The following is a 15,299-nucleotide window of genomic DNA, read 5'->3' as shown; positions in this document are numbered from 1 at the left end:
TAGGTACAAAAGCACTGCAAAAAAAAAAAAAAAAAGAAAGTCAGCAAAGAAACTAAGGGTCTCCTGGAATGGGATGTAGGCAGGGTAGGGATAAGGATGGGAGTGGGGTGGGGGAAGAGAAGCTCAGGGTCTGGATTTCAGTAAATCTGATAAATAAATGGGTCCTGAGGTCCTAAGGTCTGGAGTGTGAGGCACAGAAATATGAAATCCCAACAGTCACCACAAGGGGGCGGAGCAGGCCATGAGCTCCAGAGACAAAGGAGGCCTCTGTCCTCCACTCACGGGTCTTGGCATCCACAGAGACTGGGCCATGGCGCTTCCCATCCAGGAGTCCAAAGAGCAAGAACCTGTACTTGCGGGCGGGGTCCAGACCCGAGACAGTAACCTCACGGAGGTCTCTATTCACGGGAACTGCCTGGAGCTGCCCCTGTGCATCCTTGTACTGGACCAGGAAGGAGTCAAAGGGGCCCTGGGCTACGGTCCATGAGAGGTGCACAGTGTCCAAGGTCACAGCTGCCACAGCCAGGTCCCCAAGGTGGGGCTCCACGGGAGTCTGGGTAGAGAGGGAGGCTGGAAAAGAGCAGAAGAGGCTGAGGATAGAGGCAGGAACTGCTCAAGGGAGAGGATTCTTTCCCCATAACCTCTTCCCTGTATCCCAGGCTTTGCTGTAAGCAGTTCACACCTGAGAGTGCACCTAACTCCCAACAAAGTGCTAATAAAATTACCACCCCATACTGCAGGATCTGAGGCCACAGGGGTTAAGAAAAGCTTGCAAAATCACAGTTAGCACGCTTGGAGGCAGATTCAAATCTACACAGCCCAAACCTGGAGCACATTTGGAGTCATTAAAATATCCAGTCATGGAACCTGAGGGTGCAATTAATGAGAAATAGAGTGACTTAGAAGTTCTGGATAATGGAGGGAAGCCACAATAAATGGGGCATGAACTACACGCCCATTTCACCACAAATGAAGTGATAAATTATATTCAACTCAAGGACAAGCAACATCATTAGTAATATTTAAGAAAATAGGAACCAAGAGATCCAGTGATAAGGTGTTGATATCCAAAAAAGAAAAAAGAAAAAAAAAACAGAGGGGACCCCAGAATGAAGGGCCCGCCCCTTACTTACAGGTCACCCCGACAGCAGATGCAGGACCCACGCGGTGGCCCTGGTGGAGTCCATACAGGTGCATCTTGTACTTGCGTCCAGGCTCCAGGTCCCCCACAGTGGCCTCTCTCTCCTCTCCTCCAATACGTACCACCTGGGGCTGCCCATCCCTGTCCTTGTACTGGATGGTGAAGGAGTCAAACTGGCCCTGGGGCACAGTCCAGGAGAGGCTCAGGGAGTCAGGGGAGGCACCTGTCACTGTCAGCTCCCCCAGGAGTGGCTCCTCAGTGGGCTCTGGGGCCTCTGTGCTGGGTTCTGTGGGCCTGGGGGTCTCCTCCACCTCTGTGGGGCTAGGGGTCTTCTCCACTGCAGCTGAGAAGGAGAGACAGAGAAGGTGAGGCAGGCTCTCTAGGAGATGCACTCAGGTCTTGGGGAGAAGAAGAGAGAAGCCACGGCCACCACTGGGGGTACTGAGGTCAGTTTAGACAAGCCCAAGTTCATCCTTGGGGCTGAGAGGCCCTGCTCAGCTGACAAGCATGCCCAAGCTCAAGGTCAACTGGATGGAACTGGGGGCAGCTCCCAGCACAGCACAAGTCCCTGCGGTCCTTCCCTGACCAGGACAAATGTTCCCTGCTCAGCTGTTACCCAAGAGTTGGAGTCAACCTCCCACTGGGTCCCACCCTGGGGCTCCCAGCATCCACTCACTTGTCACCCCAATGACAGAGACAGGGCCTATGCGCTGGCCACTGTGGAAGCCATACAGGTGCATCTTGTACTTGTGGTCTGGCTCCAGCCCTGAGATGGTGACCTCGTCCTCATGTCCTGGCACCCGCACCACCTTGGGCTGCCCGTCCCCATTCTTGTACTGGACCAGGAAGTGGTCAAACTGTCCTTCAGGGACTGTCCAGGAGAGGCTCAGGGAGTCAGGGGTAGCATCTGTCACAGTCAGCTGCCCTAGGTGTGGCCTGAGAGGAGGCTCGGGGGTTGTGGTGGGTGTTACTTGCGTGGTCATTGCTTCATCCTCTGCAGAGGGACACACACACATACAGGGACAGTGAGATCTCTTCTGCCCTCTCAGTTAAGCAGCCAAAGCAGCATTTACAACAAATAAAGCACCAAGGAGCAGAGTGATGCTGGCCAAGGCACCACTGACATGTCCCCTTCCTGCTCCTTCCATATCCCCGTTCCTAGCCCTCACCCACCATCTACTAACTGCCACCATCTATCAACACCCACATAACTTCTCCTCCCTCCAGCACCTGCCTCTTGAGAAGGGCCCACTTGGTCACTGTACCCTGGGCCTCCCTCCACTGGGGTCTCCTGGCCACCTCCTCATCCGCCTGGTTCCGGTCTTTGCTCCCAAAGAGCCTCAGAATACCCCATCCAAGCCAGAAACTGGGGAGTGCCCTGGACCTGTCCCTCTCCCAGCTGCCATCAGACTCAGAGGATGTCCCAGACTCCTTCCTAAGCTCCTCTAGCTGCAGGCCCTGGGGTGGCCACTGTCTCTTCTCACTTGGATTGTTTCCTCCCTACTGCCCTTCCTGACTCTGGGCTCACCTGCCCCCGCCATATTTAACATGGCCTGAGCTTGGTATGTTCACATCAGATGCCAACATTCGGCAGAGAACTGGGCAACCATACCCCTCAGGCCTCCTGAGCTTCTCCCATCTCTCCACCCATACCTCAGGGCCATCCCTGTACCTTGAAGACATCTTACAAAATCCTCTCTTGTGTGCCATGCTCTCTCTATCCTCATGGTCTCTGCACCAGTTGGGACATTTACCTGATACCCACTTTCTAAAGCTGTTGCCAGGCTAATGCCTGATAAGCTTCAGCTCCCTGTAGGCATGTTAGCTTGGGAGTCCCTGCCTCATTCAGGCTCATCCCCCTCTACTATACTTTCTGGCTTTCTGCCTGTCACCCTGAATTGAGCCCAACAAAAATGTGAACTTGTATATGTCTCTTTCAAAACTTTACCCTGAGAGAGAAAAAAGCAGCAATGTGAGCTAACAATGTGAGCTGCCCACTCTCTCAGCTGACCTTGCTTGCTCAAAGCTGGCCTGGCACAGCTCAGTCCTGTGTGGTCCAGTTGAGCATAGATAGTTTAATGGGTCATCCACATAGACATCTGTCACCAGAATAGCTTAAAAACAGAGCCATCCTGGAATCATGTCTCCACACACAAACTTGAACATTCACCAAACCACAGACATGACCCAACAGCCCCATCCAGCAAATCTGAGTGATGGCTGCTGATAGAGTCTGAGCTTTGGCCTCCCTCTAGAGACCTCCCCACAGATAAGACTTGGTAAGATTCCCAGTGATAAAGTTGAGCCCTCTTCCTGACAGCATCCAATTCGGAGCCAAACATGCCTCCTAGTCTCCCACAAGTCACCTAACACCTAGCAAGATCCTAAACCATTTCTTTCCCAACACTGTTACAGAATGACTCACTATCCTGCTCCACAAGCAGCATAAATTCATTCATGCATCACAGGTGAATGAACTCCACAGTGCCTGGATAAGGGCATGAAATTCACTGTGGAATAAACAGTATACCCATAGACCAAAGATCTGTCACTATCCTACAATGGGATTACAGGTGCACAGAGAAGATGCTGTGCCCCTTTACCTTCCCTCTTTCTTCATGGCTTCCAGGAAACTCCACAGAGGTGGAGCCTCTCTGAGGAATCAGGGATGCAAGCAAAATTCTTAGCAATGAATTGCAAGGGACTATAACATTGCTCTGTTGTGAGGAGGTTTACCAGGGCACCAGAGGCAACAAACCTTGATAGGAATGTAGAATATCAGGCTCCAGCCCCAACCTGATGAATACAAATCTGCAGATGCACAAGGCACTCAGATATGCACAAGCAGCATTGCTGCTGGGAAAGTTTTGTTTTTGTAAGGCTGGTGGAGAATCAAAGAACTTCCAACACTGCTCTTCCCTGCCCTGCCCCTCCCCACATTCACTCACCAGTGACACCCACGGTGGACATGGGACCGACACGGTGGCCCTGGTGGAGTCCGTACAGGTGCATCTTGTACTTGCGTCCAGGTTCCAGGTCCCCCACAGTGGCCTCTCTCTCCTCTCCTCCAACTCGTACCACTTGGGGCTGCCCACCCCTGTCCTTGTACTGGATGGTGAAGGAGTCAAACTGGCCCTGGGGCACAGTCCAGGAGAGGCTCAGGGAGTCAGGGGAGGAGCCTGTCACTGTCAGCTCCCCCAGGAGTGGCTCCTCAGTGGACTCTGGGGCTTCTGTGCTGGGTTCTGTGGGGATGGGGGTCTCCTCCACTGCAGCTGAGAAGGTGAAAGAGAGAGGGTGAGGCAGGTTCCCTGGGAAGTGTGCTCAGGTCTTGGGGAGAAGAAGGGAGGAGCCACAGCCACCACTGGGGGTACTGAGGTCAGTTTAGACAAGCCCAAGTTCATCCTTGGAGCTGGGAGGCCCTGTTCAGCTGACAAGCATGCCCAAGCTCAAGATCAGTGGGTGGAACTGGGGACAGCTCCCAGCACAGCAGAAATCCCTATGGCCCTTCTTTTTCCAGAAGGAGACAGAGGTCAACCCCAGGGAAGGTAAAAAGGGGGCCATAGCCTCAGACAAGAGCAGGCCTGTGGTTACTGACCAAGCCTCTGCCACTGTTCTCTGCTCAGTTCCCTGACTAGCTCTCCCTGTCCCCACAGAACATACCTGTCTCAAGGATGGGGTGGGAGGATTAGAGGCCTAGGGGCCTGGGGACCTGGATCTTCAGCAGAGGAAATACTGGAGACTCCATTTCCCTAAGAACCAACCTAAAGGCCACTTGACCTTCACTCACCAGTCATGCCCAGAGTAGACACGGGGCCCACACGGCGGCCCTGATGGAGGCCATACAGGTGCATCTTGTACTTGCGTCCAGGCTCCAGGTCCCCCACAGTGGCCTCTCTCTCCTCTCCTCCAACACGCACCACCTGGGGCCGCCCAACCCTGTCCTTGTACTGGATGGTGAAGGAGTCAAAGTGGCCCTGGGGCACAGTCCAGGAGAGGCTCAGGGAGTCAGGGGAGGAGCCTGCTACTGTCAGCTCCCCCAGGAGTGGCTCCTCAGTGGGCTCTGGGGCCTCTGTGCTGGGTTCTGTGGGGCTGGGGGCTGAGGGAAGAGAGAGACAGGGTAAAGCAGGTTTCCTGGGAAATGTCTTCAGGTCAAGGGCAGCTGGGTGGAACTGGGGGCAGCTCCCAGCACAGCACAAGTCCCTGCGGTCCTTCCCTGACCAGGACACATGTTCCCTGCTCAGCTGTTACCCAAGAGTTGGAGTCAACCTCCCACTGGGTCCTACCCTGGGGCTCCCAGCATCCACTCACTTGTCACCCCAATGACAGAGACGGGGCCTGTGCGCTGGCCACTGTGGAAGCCATACAGGTGTATCTTGTACTTGTGGTCTGGCTCCAGCCCTGAGATGGTGACCTCGTCCTCATGTCCTGGCACCCGCACCACCTTGGGCTGCCCGTCCCCATTCTTGTACTGGACCAGGAAGTGGTCAAACTGTCCTTCAGGGACTGTCCAGGAGAGGCTCAGGGAGTCAGGGGTAGCATCTGTCACAGTCAGCTGCCCTAGGCGTGGCCTGAGAGGAGGCTCGGGGGTTGTGGTGGGTGTTACTTGCGTGGTCATTGCTTCATCCTCTGCAGAGGGACACACACACATACAGGGACAGTGAGATCTCTTCTGCCCTCTCAGTTAAGCAGCCAAAGCAGCACTTACAACAAATAAAGCACCAAGGAGCAGAGTGATGCTGGCCAAGGCACCACTGACATGTCCCCTTCCTGCTCCTTCCACATCCCCGTTCTTAGCCCTCACCCACCATCTACCAACTGCCACCATCTATCAACCACCCACATAACTTCTCCTTCCTCCAGCACCTGCCTCTTGAGAAGGGCCCACTTGGTCACTGTACCCTGGGTCTCCCTCCACTGAGGTCTCCTGGCTACCTCCTCATCTACCTGGATCAGGTCTTTGCTCCCAAAGAACCTCAGAACACTCCTCCCAAGCCAGAAACTGGAGAGTGCCCTGAACCTGTCCCTCTCCCAGCTGCCATCAGACTTAGAGAGTGTCCCTCCCAGCCTCTTTCCTAATTCCTCCTTGCTGCCTCACTCCCCTTCCTCCAGTTGCAGGGCTCTAGAGTGGCACTGTCTCCTGTCACCAGGATTACTACCTCCCTACTGGCTTCTCTACCTGGAAGCTCACACCAGGTCTTGGCTGTTCCTGGTATTTGGGGACATGCTGGCTTAGGAGTCCCTGCCTGGTCCTGGCCTGTCCTCCAGGCTTCCCTATCACAAAATCATCTCCTTGCTGTACTTTCTTGTTTATGGCCTGCCTCCCCACTGCTCCCCATTACTCAGGAATTTGTCAGTCTGCCATTTTCAAGGTCTCATCCAACCCCCTCAGGGCCTGGATCCTGCCACCCACAGGTTTGGTGATCTATTGGAGACATAAGTCTGGTGATACCTGAACCATGAAGTTTTGGGGTGTACAGTGAAGGAGATGCCCTGGGTACCTGCCCCCTTTCCTCATGGCCCCCTGTCAACTTTACTAGAGACCCAAGAGAAATCTCCACTAGATTCCTCTGAAAGAAATCAGGGCTGCAAGCAGAATTCTTAGCAAAAATTCCAAGAGAAGATCTTATCACTTTGTTTGGAGGAATTTGCTACTCAAGGGCTGACCCAGGGACCTACAATGTCAGCATCAGGAGCACTGCTGTAGTCTGGATCTTGAATGCTCCCCAATGGCCCGCATATCAAAGAATTGGTCCTCAGGGTGGTGACACTAGAAGGTAGAACCTTTAAGAGATGGTCCCTGGCTGTGGGGTGTCCTCATGTCATCGGGTGTGCCCTTGAAGGGGATACTGGTGCCCCAGCCATTCCTTTCTCTGTTTTGCTTCCTGGCCATCAGGTAAGAGGTTTTGCACTGCCATTCTCTCCCACCATGATCTGCTGACCCACCTCAGAACTAAAAACAATGGGCAAATGAATGTAGAGACTAGAACATCCAAAACTGGGAGCCAAAATAATCTTTTCTCTTTGTAACTTGATTATCTCTGGTACTTGTTGTAGTAGCAAAAATCTAACAAGTATCTTTTTTTTTTTTTCCTTTCTGGAAATGGGGATGGATCCCAGGGGTGTTCTACCTTTTCGATATCTCCTGGCGTTTTTAAAAAATATGTTTTTGATGTTGATGGACCTTTATTTTATTCATATATTTAGATCCAGTGCTGAAAAATCGAACCCATAGCCTCACACATGCTAAGCAAGTGCTCTACCACTGAGCCACAAGTCCAGCCCCTCTCCCAGCCTTTTCTGTTTTTTATCTTGAGATAGGGTCTGGATAAGTTGCCCAAGCTGGACTGGAACTTGTGATCCTCCTTCCTCAGTCTCCAAAACAGAATGGCTGGGATTAGAGACATGTACTATAGCACTCAGTTCTAATACAAGGACTTTGATAGAAATGCAGAATATCAGGCTCCATCACCAACCTGATGAATACAAATCTGCCTTTCAACAAGATGAACAGGTTTTAACAAGTGGCATTCCTGCAGGAACATTTTGTTTTTGTGAAGCTGGTGGAGAATCAAACAACTTCCAGCACTGCTCTTCCCTGCCCTGCCCCATCTTACACTCACTTACCAGTCACACCCACAGTGGATATGGGGCCCACACGGTGGCCCTGGTGGAGCCCATACAGGTGCATCTTGTACTTGCGTCCAGGTTCCAGGTCCCCCACAGTGGCTTCTCTCTCCTCTCCTCCAACATGCACCACCTGGGGCCGCCCATCCCTGTCTTTGTACTGGATGGTGAAGGAGTCAAAATGGCCCTGGGGCACAGTCCAGGAGAGGCTCAGGGAGTCAGGGGAGGAGCCTGTCACTGTCAGCTCCCCCAGGAGTGGCTCCTCAGTGGGTTCTGGGGCTTCCATGCTGGGTTCTGTGGGGCTGGGAGTCTCCTCCACAACCTTCCGTGGGGCTAAAAGAAGAGACAGAAGCAAAGGTGACTTACTTCACTAGTGTCATTGATACAGATGGAGAAGTACATCCAGGAGATATGCTTCTCAAGTCAAAGGCTCAGAGGCTTGGGTAGCCTTTGGTGTTAGCCCTCCAGTCATTCATAGTTGGAGGGAGCTGAGCCAGCCCCCATGCCTGTCCTGTCCTGTTGGCAGTGGTGCATGGTTACAAATTTTCAGAAAACAAATGGGACATAGGTGTCAGGAGCCAAAATAGTGCTCATTTCCTTTGACCCAATAATCCCATCCTGGGCATCTGTCCTAAGAAAATTATTAAAAGCAGGAAAAAGTTATAGCATGGAAGAATTCATAATGGGATTATTCATGGCAGCAAAATGTGTCAGGAAACCAAATGACCTGGAAAAGATGATTAATTTTGTTACAGAGCTTTCACCACAAAGCATCAAATAACCATTAAAATGATGATTAATAAAGGTTGTGTAGCTGCCAGGTAAATGATTACAATGTAACTGTGTACAAAAAATTAAGAGCCAAAATTTAAATGGATATTCTTGACTGCAACTTCAAAACACATACTTGTATGCAAAATGCAGAAAGAGAATATGTGTTATACACATAGTTTTTGGTTTATTTGGAGGGGGGCTCATGCACGCTAGGCAAATGCTCACACTGTTATTTACAGCAGTTATTGGGTCAAAGGTAGGATTATGAGTTTTTTCCTATTTTTCCACAATGCTGCTACAGTTCTTTTCACTATAAAAATGTAGATTTAGAAAGAAATTCTGCTTGAGTATGGTAACGAATGCTTATAACCCCAGCAACTAGGGAGGATAACACAGGAGGATGGCAAATTGGAGGGTGACCTTAATAACTTAGGAAGACCCTGTCTCAGAATGAAAACTAAAAAGGTCTGGGGATGTATCTCAGTGGTAAAGCACCCTGGATTCAAAAGAAAAAAAATTAAAAAAAAAATAAAAGAGAAATTTTGTATTATAAAAAGTAATAATTGAGGGCTGAGGTTGTGGCTCAGTGGTAGAGCACTTGCCTTGAATGTGTGAGGCACTGGGTTCAATTCTCAGCACCACATAAATAAAACACAAAGGTCCATCAACAACTAAAATAAATAAATAAATAAAATTTTAAAGAAATAATAATTGAGAAGGGGGTGGGATTGAAGAGCAATGCAGATAGAACAGGAAGGCAGGGGACATGGATCCCTTACACTGCCCCTCTTCCTAGGAAATGCTGTGATTTGCCAGAATAGGGGATAAGAAAATACACAACTGATGATGCATGAGAATTAACAGCTTAGTGCAAATTTTTCTGATGTTCATTTTCCAGTGACTCCTCTGTTCTCCTTGTCCTCCCACTTCACACACAGATGATCTGCTGAATACACGTATAAGAACAAGGCCTGTCCCCATGGGCAGGGAGCCTGAGGAAGAACAGTTCCTCCATCTAGATGATCACCAGGACATGAGAGTACCTGTCCCAAACCACAGTTCTGGGGCAAAGAGGCAGCCACCTGCCCTCCACAAGATGACTCTCAGAGGGTGGGGCCTTCCAGATCTGGGAAACTCTTAAGAAATAATCTGAGGCAGGCATCAGAATCTGGCTGAGAATGACTTGGAAAAGGCAGCCTGATGCCCTGTGGGATTCCAATTCACCTTGTGATTTGTTCCTCACTTTCTTATGGACTGAATTTAAATTTCTCATAATTAGAAATGAAGTAAGTTTCCAGAGTGACAGGGAAGAAGACAGATGGAATACAAAAAGAAGACATTGTATTTCTCTGCTTTTTTCTGATTATAAAAAAAAATGCCTAGAGAAAGAAAAAAGAAATGCCCTCATTTAAGAAAATTTGGACAATGCAGAAAAGAATAAAATAGAAAAATAAAACATGCTAGAACACTCCATTCTGTCTAACAAATCATATACCTGTGGGATGTATTTCTTCCCAGTCTTCTTGCCATGCCTGCTATTTTCAAATAGCTGTGATTAGCATCTTTACAAAAATTTGGGCCTCTGTGTTTTCAATGGAACATAATAAAGTCATTGTTTTATGTAAAACATTTTCAATGGCAGTATAATAGCTCATTTTAAAGCTATTCACTAAGTTATTCAGTCATCCTAATATGGCTTGATGTTGGGTTGTTTCTTTTGTATGTGTGTGTGTGTGTGTGTGTGTGTGTGTGTGTGTGTGGTTATAACAAAGAATCCCATAATTAAGATGGAAAGAAAAGAAAATTCTGGTAAATCCAGCTTGGCCTGTGCCTGACATATATCACTGTTGGAGGTGGCAAAGGTTGCCTGTCAGAGAGAGTCCACAACAAAGTGAAAATGGCTGAAAGTGAGCAAAGGTCAAACCAATAGGTATAGGCCATGGACAAGGATAATGGAGGAAGGACATGAGAGGGTGGCCGAGGCCCGGGCCCATAGGAGTTGTTGAAAAAATCCAACAGTCAAACAGATATCCACAGGGAAAGAAAGATAACCCCTCAGTCCCTTCCTCACTTACCGGTCATTCCCAAAGTAGACACAGGGCCCACACGGCGGCCCTGGTGGAGGCCATACAGGTGCATCTTGTACTTGCGTCCAGGCTCCAGGTCCCCCACAGTGGCCTCTCTGTCCTCTCCTCCAACACGCACCACCTGGGGCCGCCCATCCCTGCCCTTGTACTGGATGGTGAAGGAGTCAAAGTGGCCCTGGGGCACAGTCCAGGAGAGGCTCAGGGAGTCAGGGGAGGCGCCTGTCACTGTTAGCTCCCCCAGGAGTGGCTCCTCAGTGGGCTCTGGGGCCTCTGTGCTGGGTTCTGTGGGCCTGGGGGTCTCCTCCACCTCTGTGGGGCTGGGGGTCTCCTCCTCTGCAGCTGAGAAGGAGAAAGAGAGAGGGTGAGGCAGGCTTCCTGGGAAGTGTGCTCAGGTCTTGGGGAGAAGAAGGGAGGAGCCACAGCCACCACTGGGGGTACTGAGGTCGGTTTAGATAAGCCCAAGTTCATCCTTGGGGCTGGGAGGCCCTGCTCAGTTGACAAGCATGCCCAAGCTCAAGGGCAGCTGGATGGAACTGGAGGCAGCTCCCAGCACAGCACAAGTTATGGCCCTTCCCTTTCCAGAAGGAGACAGAGGTCAACCCCAGGGGAGACACATAGGGGGCCATAGCCTCAGCCAAGAGCAGGCCTGTGGTTATTGACCAAGCCTCTGTCACTGTTCCCTGCTCAGCTGTTACCCAAGAGTTAGAGTCAACCTCCCACTGGGTCCCACCCTGAGGCTCCCAGCATCCACTCACTTGTCACCCCAATGACAGTGATGGGGCCTGTGCGCTGGCCACTGTGGATGCCATACAGGTGCATCTTGTACTTGTGGTCTGGCTCCAGCCCTGAGATGGTGACCTCGTCCTCATACCCTGGCACCTGCACTACCTTGGGCTGCCCGTCCCCATTTTTGTACTGGACCAGGAAGTGGTCAAACTTTCCTTCAGGGACTGTCCAGGAGAGGCTCAGGGAGTCAGGGGTGGCCTCTGTCACGGTCAGCTCCCCCAGGCGTGGCTTGATAGAAGGCTCAGGGGTTGTGGTTGGTGGTTCTGTCAGAGTTGCGGTAAGTATTTCATCCTTTTCTGGGTCTGGATCATGAGAAAAAAAATCGGTGGACATATTTGGTAGGGTTCCTTCTAGCCAAGGCATTTTAGGATTTCTCTTAGAAGGGTTATGCAGGTCCTCTGGTTTGAATATTCAGTTACCAGGGAGAAAGCACAGACTTGTGCAAAGTTGCAATGCAGTCCCTTAGGAGTTGCCAAATCCCATCTGTTTAGTGTGTTAGATACAACATTTTATGACAAAACCCAACATTACAGGAAAGTTATATTGGGAGCTACATCCTCTTGGGATTGGGACTCCTATTTTACAAGTATTTTCCTTTAATGTCCCTTCTGGTTTACAATATTTTCCCAAGCATTTTTTAGAAGCCAATTTTGATTTCACCACTGAGGGTAAAGAGATGAGAGACTGAGGTCATTTTTGCAATCAGGTATTTTCTAGACCTTAACAGGGGTTCTGCTAACTTAGGACAAAGATTCCACTCCACTGAGACCAGCTCTTTGGGCCTCTGTGAAATAATGTGCTTTGTTTTTATTAACCTTTTCTGTTCTTATAGGGTTTCATCTGCCTTGAGAATTGAATCACAAAAATCACCATGTTCATTTGTTCTGTTTGGGAAAGCATCTTATACCTCGGGGGTAGCAGCGACATAGGCCTAATAAAAGCATCAGTGGCCATGTTACAGAGTGACTGGTGAAAGGAAAACGCCTTGTTAAGTTGCACACATGACTAATATTAAATAGTAAAACAATGTACAGGATTCAGTGTTGGTTCAGCATAAGTGGTATCAATTTGGGGGCTTAGGAAACATCTATAATTTTTCCTACTGAAATCGATGATAATAGGTTTGTCCTAAGAGGAGTTTTTTAAAAAATATTTTTTAGTTGTTTAATTGTAGATGGACACATACCTTATCTTATTTTTATTTATTTTCTTATGTGGTGCTGAAGATCAAACCCAGTGCCTCCATATGCTAGACAGCATTCTATCACTGAGCCACAACTCTAGCCTCTATCCTAAGGAGTCTTTAAGAACGAATTACCTTCAAGGGGAGGTGGTTACCTTTCACACTGTGTGAGCCCAGTCATACCCCACCCACCCTTTAAGATGTGTGGCTATTCCTTCTTTGAAGAGGAAAGGGAAGCCCAGAGAGGCCGAGTGATTCTTTTGAGGTTGAATGGGCTGAGGTTAAGGTCAACCCAGGCTGTGCCTGAATCCGTTCTTTCCCTGGTATCTTGCCTCTTCAAGGACCCAAAATACCCCTGTGTAAAGGATAAGAGAGCTGAGGCAACATCAAAGGTTTGGAGTGAAGACAAGAGCGGAACCAATCCTAGAAGCTCAGGAGGCTCAGTCTCAGGGAGTAAAATAAAAACACCCAAGCAGGGCATGGTAAGACATACCTGAAATCCCAGCAACTCAGGAGGCTGAGGCCCTAAACAACATAGCAATACCCTTTCTCTAAGTAAAAAGATGAAATGGACTAGGGTTCTAGCCCATTAGTAAGGTTCCCTGAGGTTCATCTCTAGTATAAAAATAACACCAACAACCGGGTGTGGTGGCACACGCCTGTAATTCCAGTGACTCAGAAGGCTGAGGCAGTAGGATCACAAGTTCAAAACCAGTCTCAGCAACTTAGTAAGGCCCTCAGCAACTTACTGAGACCCTGTCTGTAAATAAAATTCAAAAAGGGATGGGGATGTGGATCAGTGGCTAAGTTCCCCTGGGTTCAATCCCAATACAAAAAAAAAAAAAAAAAAAAGTACCCCAAATCAAACCAAAACAACAACAACAAAACAAAATACTAACAGTAAAAGGAAAACTGGATCCAACCTGGGGCAGGGCCCAGTATCTTTCTATCCACTCACCAGTTGAACCGACAGCAGAGACAGGGCCCATGCGCTGGTAACCATGGAAGCCATACAGGTGCATCTTGTACTTATGGTCTGGCTCTAGGCCTGAAATGGTTACACTATCTTTGTGCCCTGGCACCCGCACAGCCTTGGGCTGCCCATCCCCATTCTTATACTGGAGCAGGAAGTGGTCAAATTGTCCCTCAGGGACTGTCCAGGAGAGGCTCAGGGTGTCGGAAGTGGCATCTGTCACGGTCAGCTCCTCCAAGCGTGGCTTCAGAGGAGGGGCATCAGAAGGCTCCTCTTCAGGGGCTAGAGATATAAACAGAATATTTCTTGTTGCTGGAAGGAGTTTTTGAAGTCCCAGCTTTCTTGGATCCAGGTCAGAAGGTGGACTAGCTCTGGCCTTAGAATCTATTTCTGATTATGATCACCAAAGTCTTTCTGTGGTCTCTTTATAGTCCACAAACATGCCAGGCAGCCTCCTACATCAGGGCCTTTTCATGACTGTTCAGTTATCCTGAAGACTTTCTCCAGATGTTCGAATGGCTCATGTCTATTCTTTCTTTAAATCTTTGCTCAAATATCACCTCCTATTGGAGGCCTTCCTTGACTATTCTAATCAAAATTCCAATTCTTTTGATTTCTTTCTTTTTAATATTTATTTTTTAGTTATAGGTGGACACAATATTTTATTTCTATGTGGTGCTGGGGATCGAACCCAGTGCCTCACGCATGGTAGGTGAGCGCTCTACCGCTGAGCCACAGCCCCAACCCAATTATTTTGATTTCAGTGGTTTACCTTATTTGGACCTGGCTCTAGCAATAGATTGCAAAACAACAGTTATGAGATCTGGATAATTGACCATAGTAAGAAATGATTGTTATGATTTTTAAAAGTATGGTAATTGCATTGTGGATATTTTTAAAAAATAACCTATTTGTGTGTTTATTTCCTTTTGCTGTGCCAGGGATTGAACCCAGATCCTTGCACATGCTAGGCTATCACTCAACCACTGAGCTATACCACCAGTCTATAAAAATAGCCTTTTTAAAAAGAAAGATATGTTTACATATTTATTAAAAATATAGTGTGTCCAAGATTAGTTTTAAAATACTGCAGTGAATAAACCTCAAAAACATCATGCTCAGTGAAAGTCAAACTGTCCCTGGGACACAGTGAAAGAAGTCAGACCCTCACAAACATGAATTATATAATTATATTTGTATAATTCTAGAAAAGGCAAATCTCCTGAGTCATATAGATAAGTGGGGAAGGAGGGATGGGCATAGGAACACATCTGAAGTTAAAATTTCTTTTTGGGATGGTGAAAAAGTTTTGAAAATAGACAGTGGTGATGGTTGCAAACTAGGTAAATGTACCAAAATGGATAAGCTGCACCCTTAAAACAGGTGAATTTTATGGCACATAAATTTTATAGTAAAAAAAATCACTAATAAAAAACATTCTAGGGCTGGGGATGTGGCTCAAGTGGTAGCACGCTCGCCTGGCATGCGTGCGGCCCGGGTTCGATCCCCAGCACCACATACAAATAAAGATGTTGTGTCCGCCAAAAACTGAAAAATAAATATTGAAATTCTCTCTCTCTCTCTCTCTCTTAAAAAAAAAAAAAGACTTTAAAAAACATTCTAGTAGGAGAGGGTGGGAAGGGGCAGGGCAAAAATTAACCAGACTGGCCAGGAGTTGACATTTAATTGAAGCAGGGTGACAAATATACTAGTGGTCATCATATTATTCTT

The 15,299-nt window shown here is 48.6% G+C and overlaps 1 protein-coding gene across 3 annotated transcripts in view; it reads right to left on the bottom strand.

Moving 5' to 3' along the window:
- Positions 1-15,299, bottom strand: part of Tnxb (tenascin XB) — a 57,053-nt gene that overhangs the window by 7,073 nt on the left and 34,681 nt on the right. For all 3 annotated transcript variants that reach the window (XM_076858899.1, XM_076858900.1, XM_076858901.1), the window contains 10 exons: positions 13,554-13,850; positions 11,382-11,714; positions 10,615-10,965; positions 7,766-8,098; positions 5,450-5,767; positions 4,929-5,237; positions 4,090-4,413; positions 1,818-2,135; positions 1,134-1,484; positions 283-570 (listed from right to left, as the gene is read on the bottom strand). In XM_076858899.1, the coding sequence (XP_076715014.1) occupies positions 283-570; positions 1,134-1,484; positions 1,818-2,135; positions 4,090-4,413; positions 4,929-5,237; positions 5,450-5,767; positions 7,766-8,098; positions 10,615-10,965; positions 11,382-11,714; positions 13,554-13,850 (3,222 nt within the window). The remainder of the gene's footprint in view (positions 1-282; positions 571-1,133; positions 1,485-1,817; positions 2,136-4,089; positions 4,414-4,928; positions 5,238-5,449; positions 5,768-7,765; positions 8,099-10,614; positions 10,966-11,381; positions 11,715-13,553; positions 13,851-15,299) is intronic.

The sequence above is a fragment of the Callospermophilus lateralis genome, chromosome 6, assembly GCF_048772815.1.
Source record: "Callospermophilus lateralis isolate mCalLat2 chromosome 6, mCalLat2.hap1, whole genome shotgun sequence".
NCBI classification, from domain to species: domain Eukaryota; kingdom Metazoa; phylum Chordata; class Mammalia; order Rodentia; family Sciuridae; genus Callospermophilus; species Callospermophilus lateralis.
Note: the sequence above shows the minus strand (reverse complement) of the source record. Positions and strands in the feature narration are given on the sequence as shown.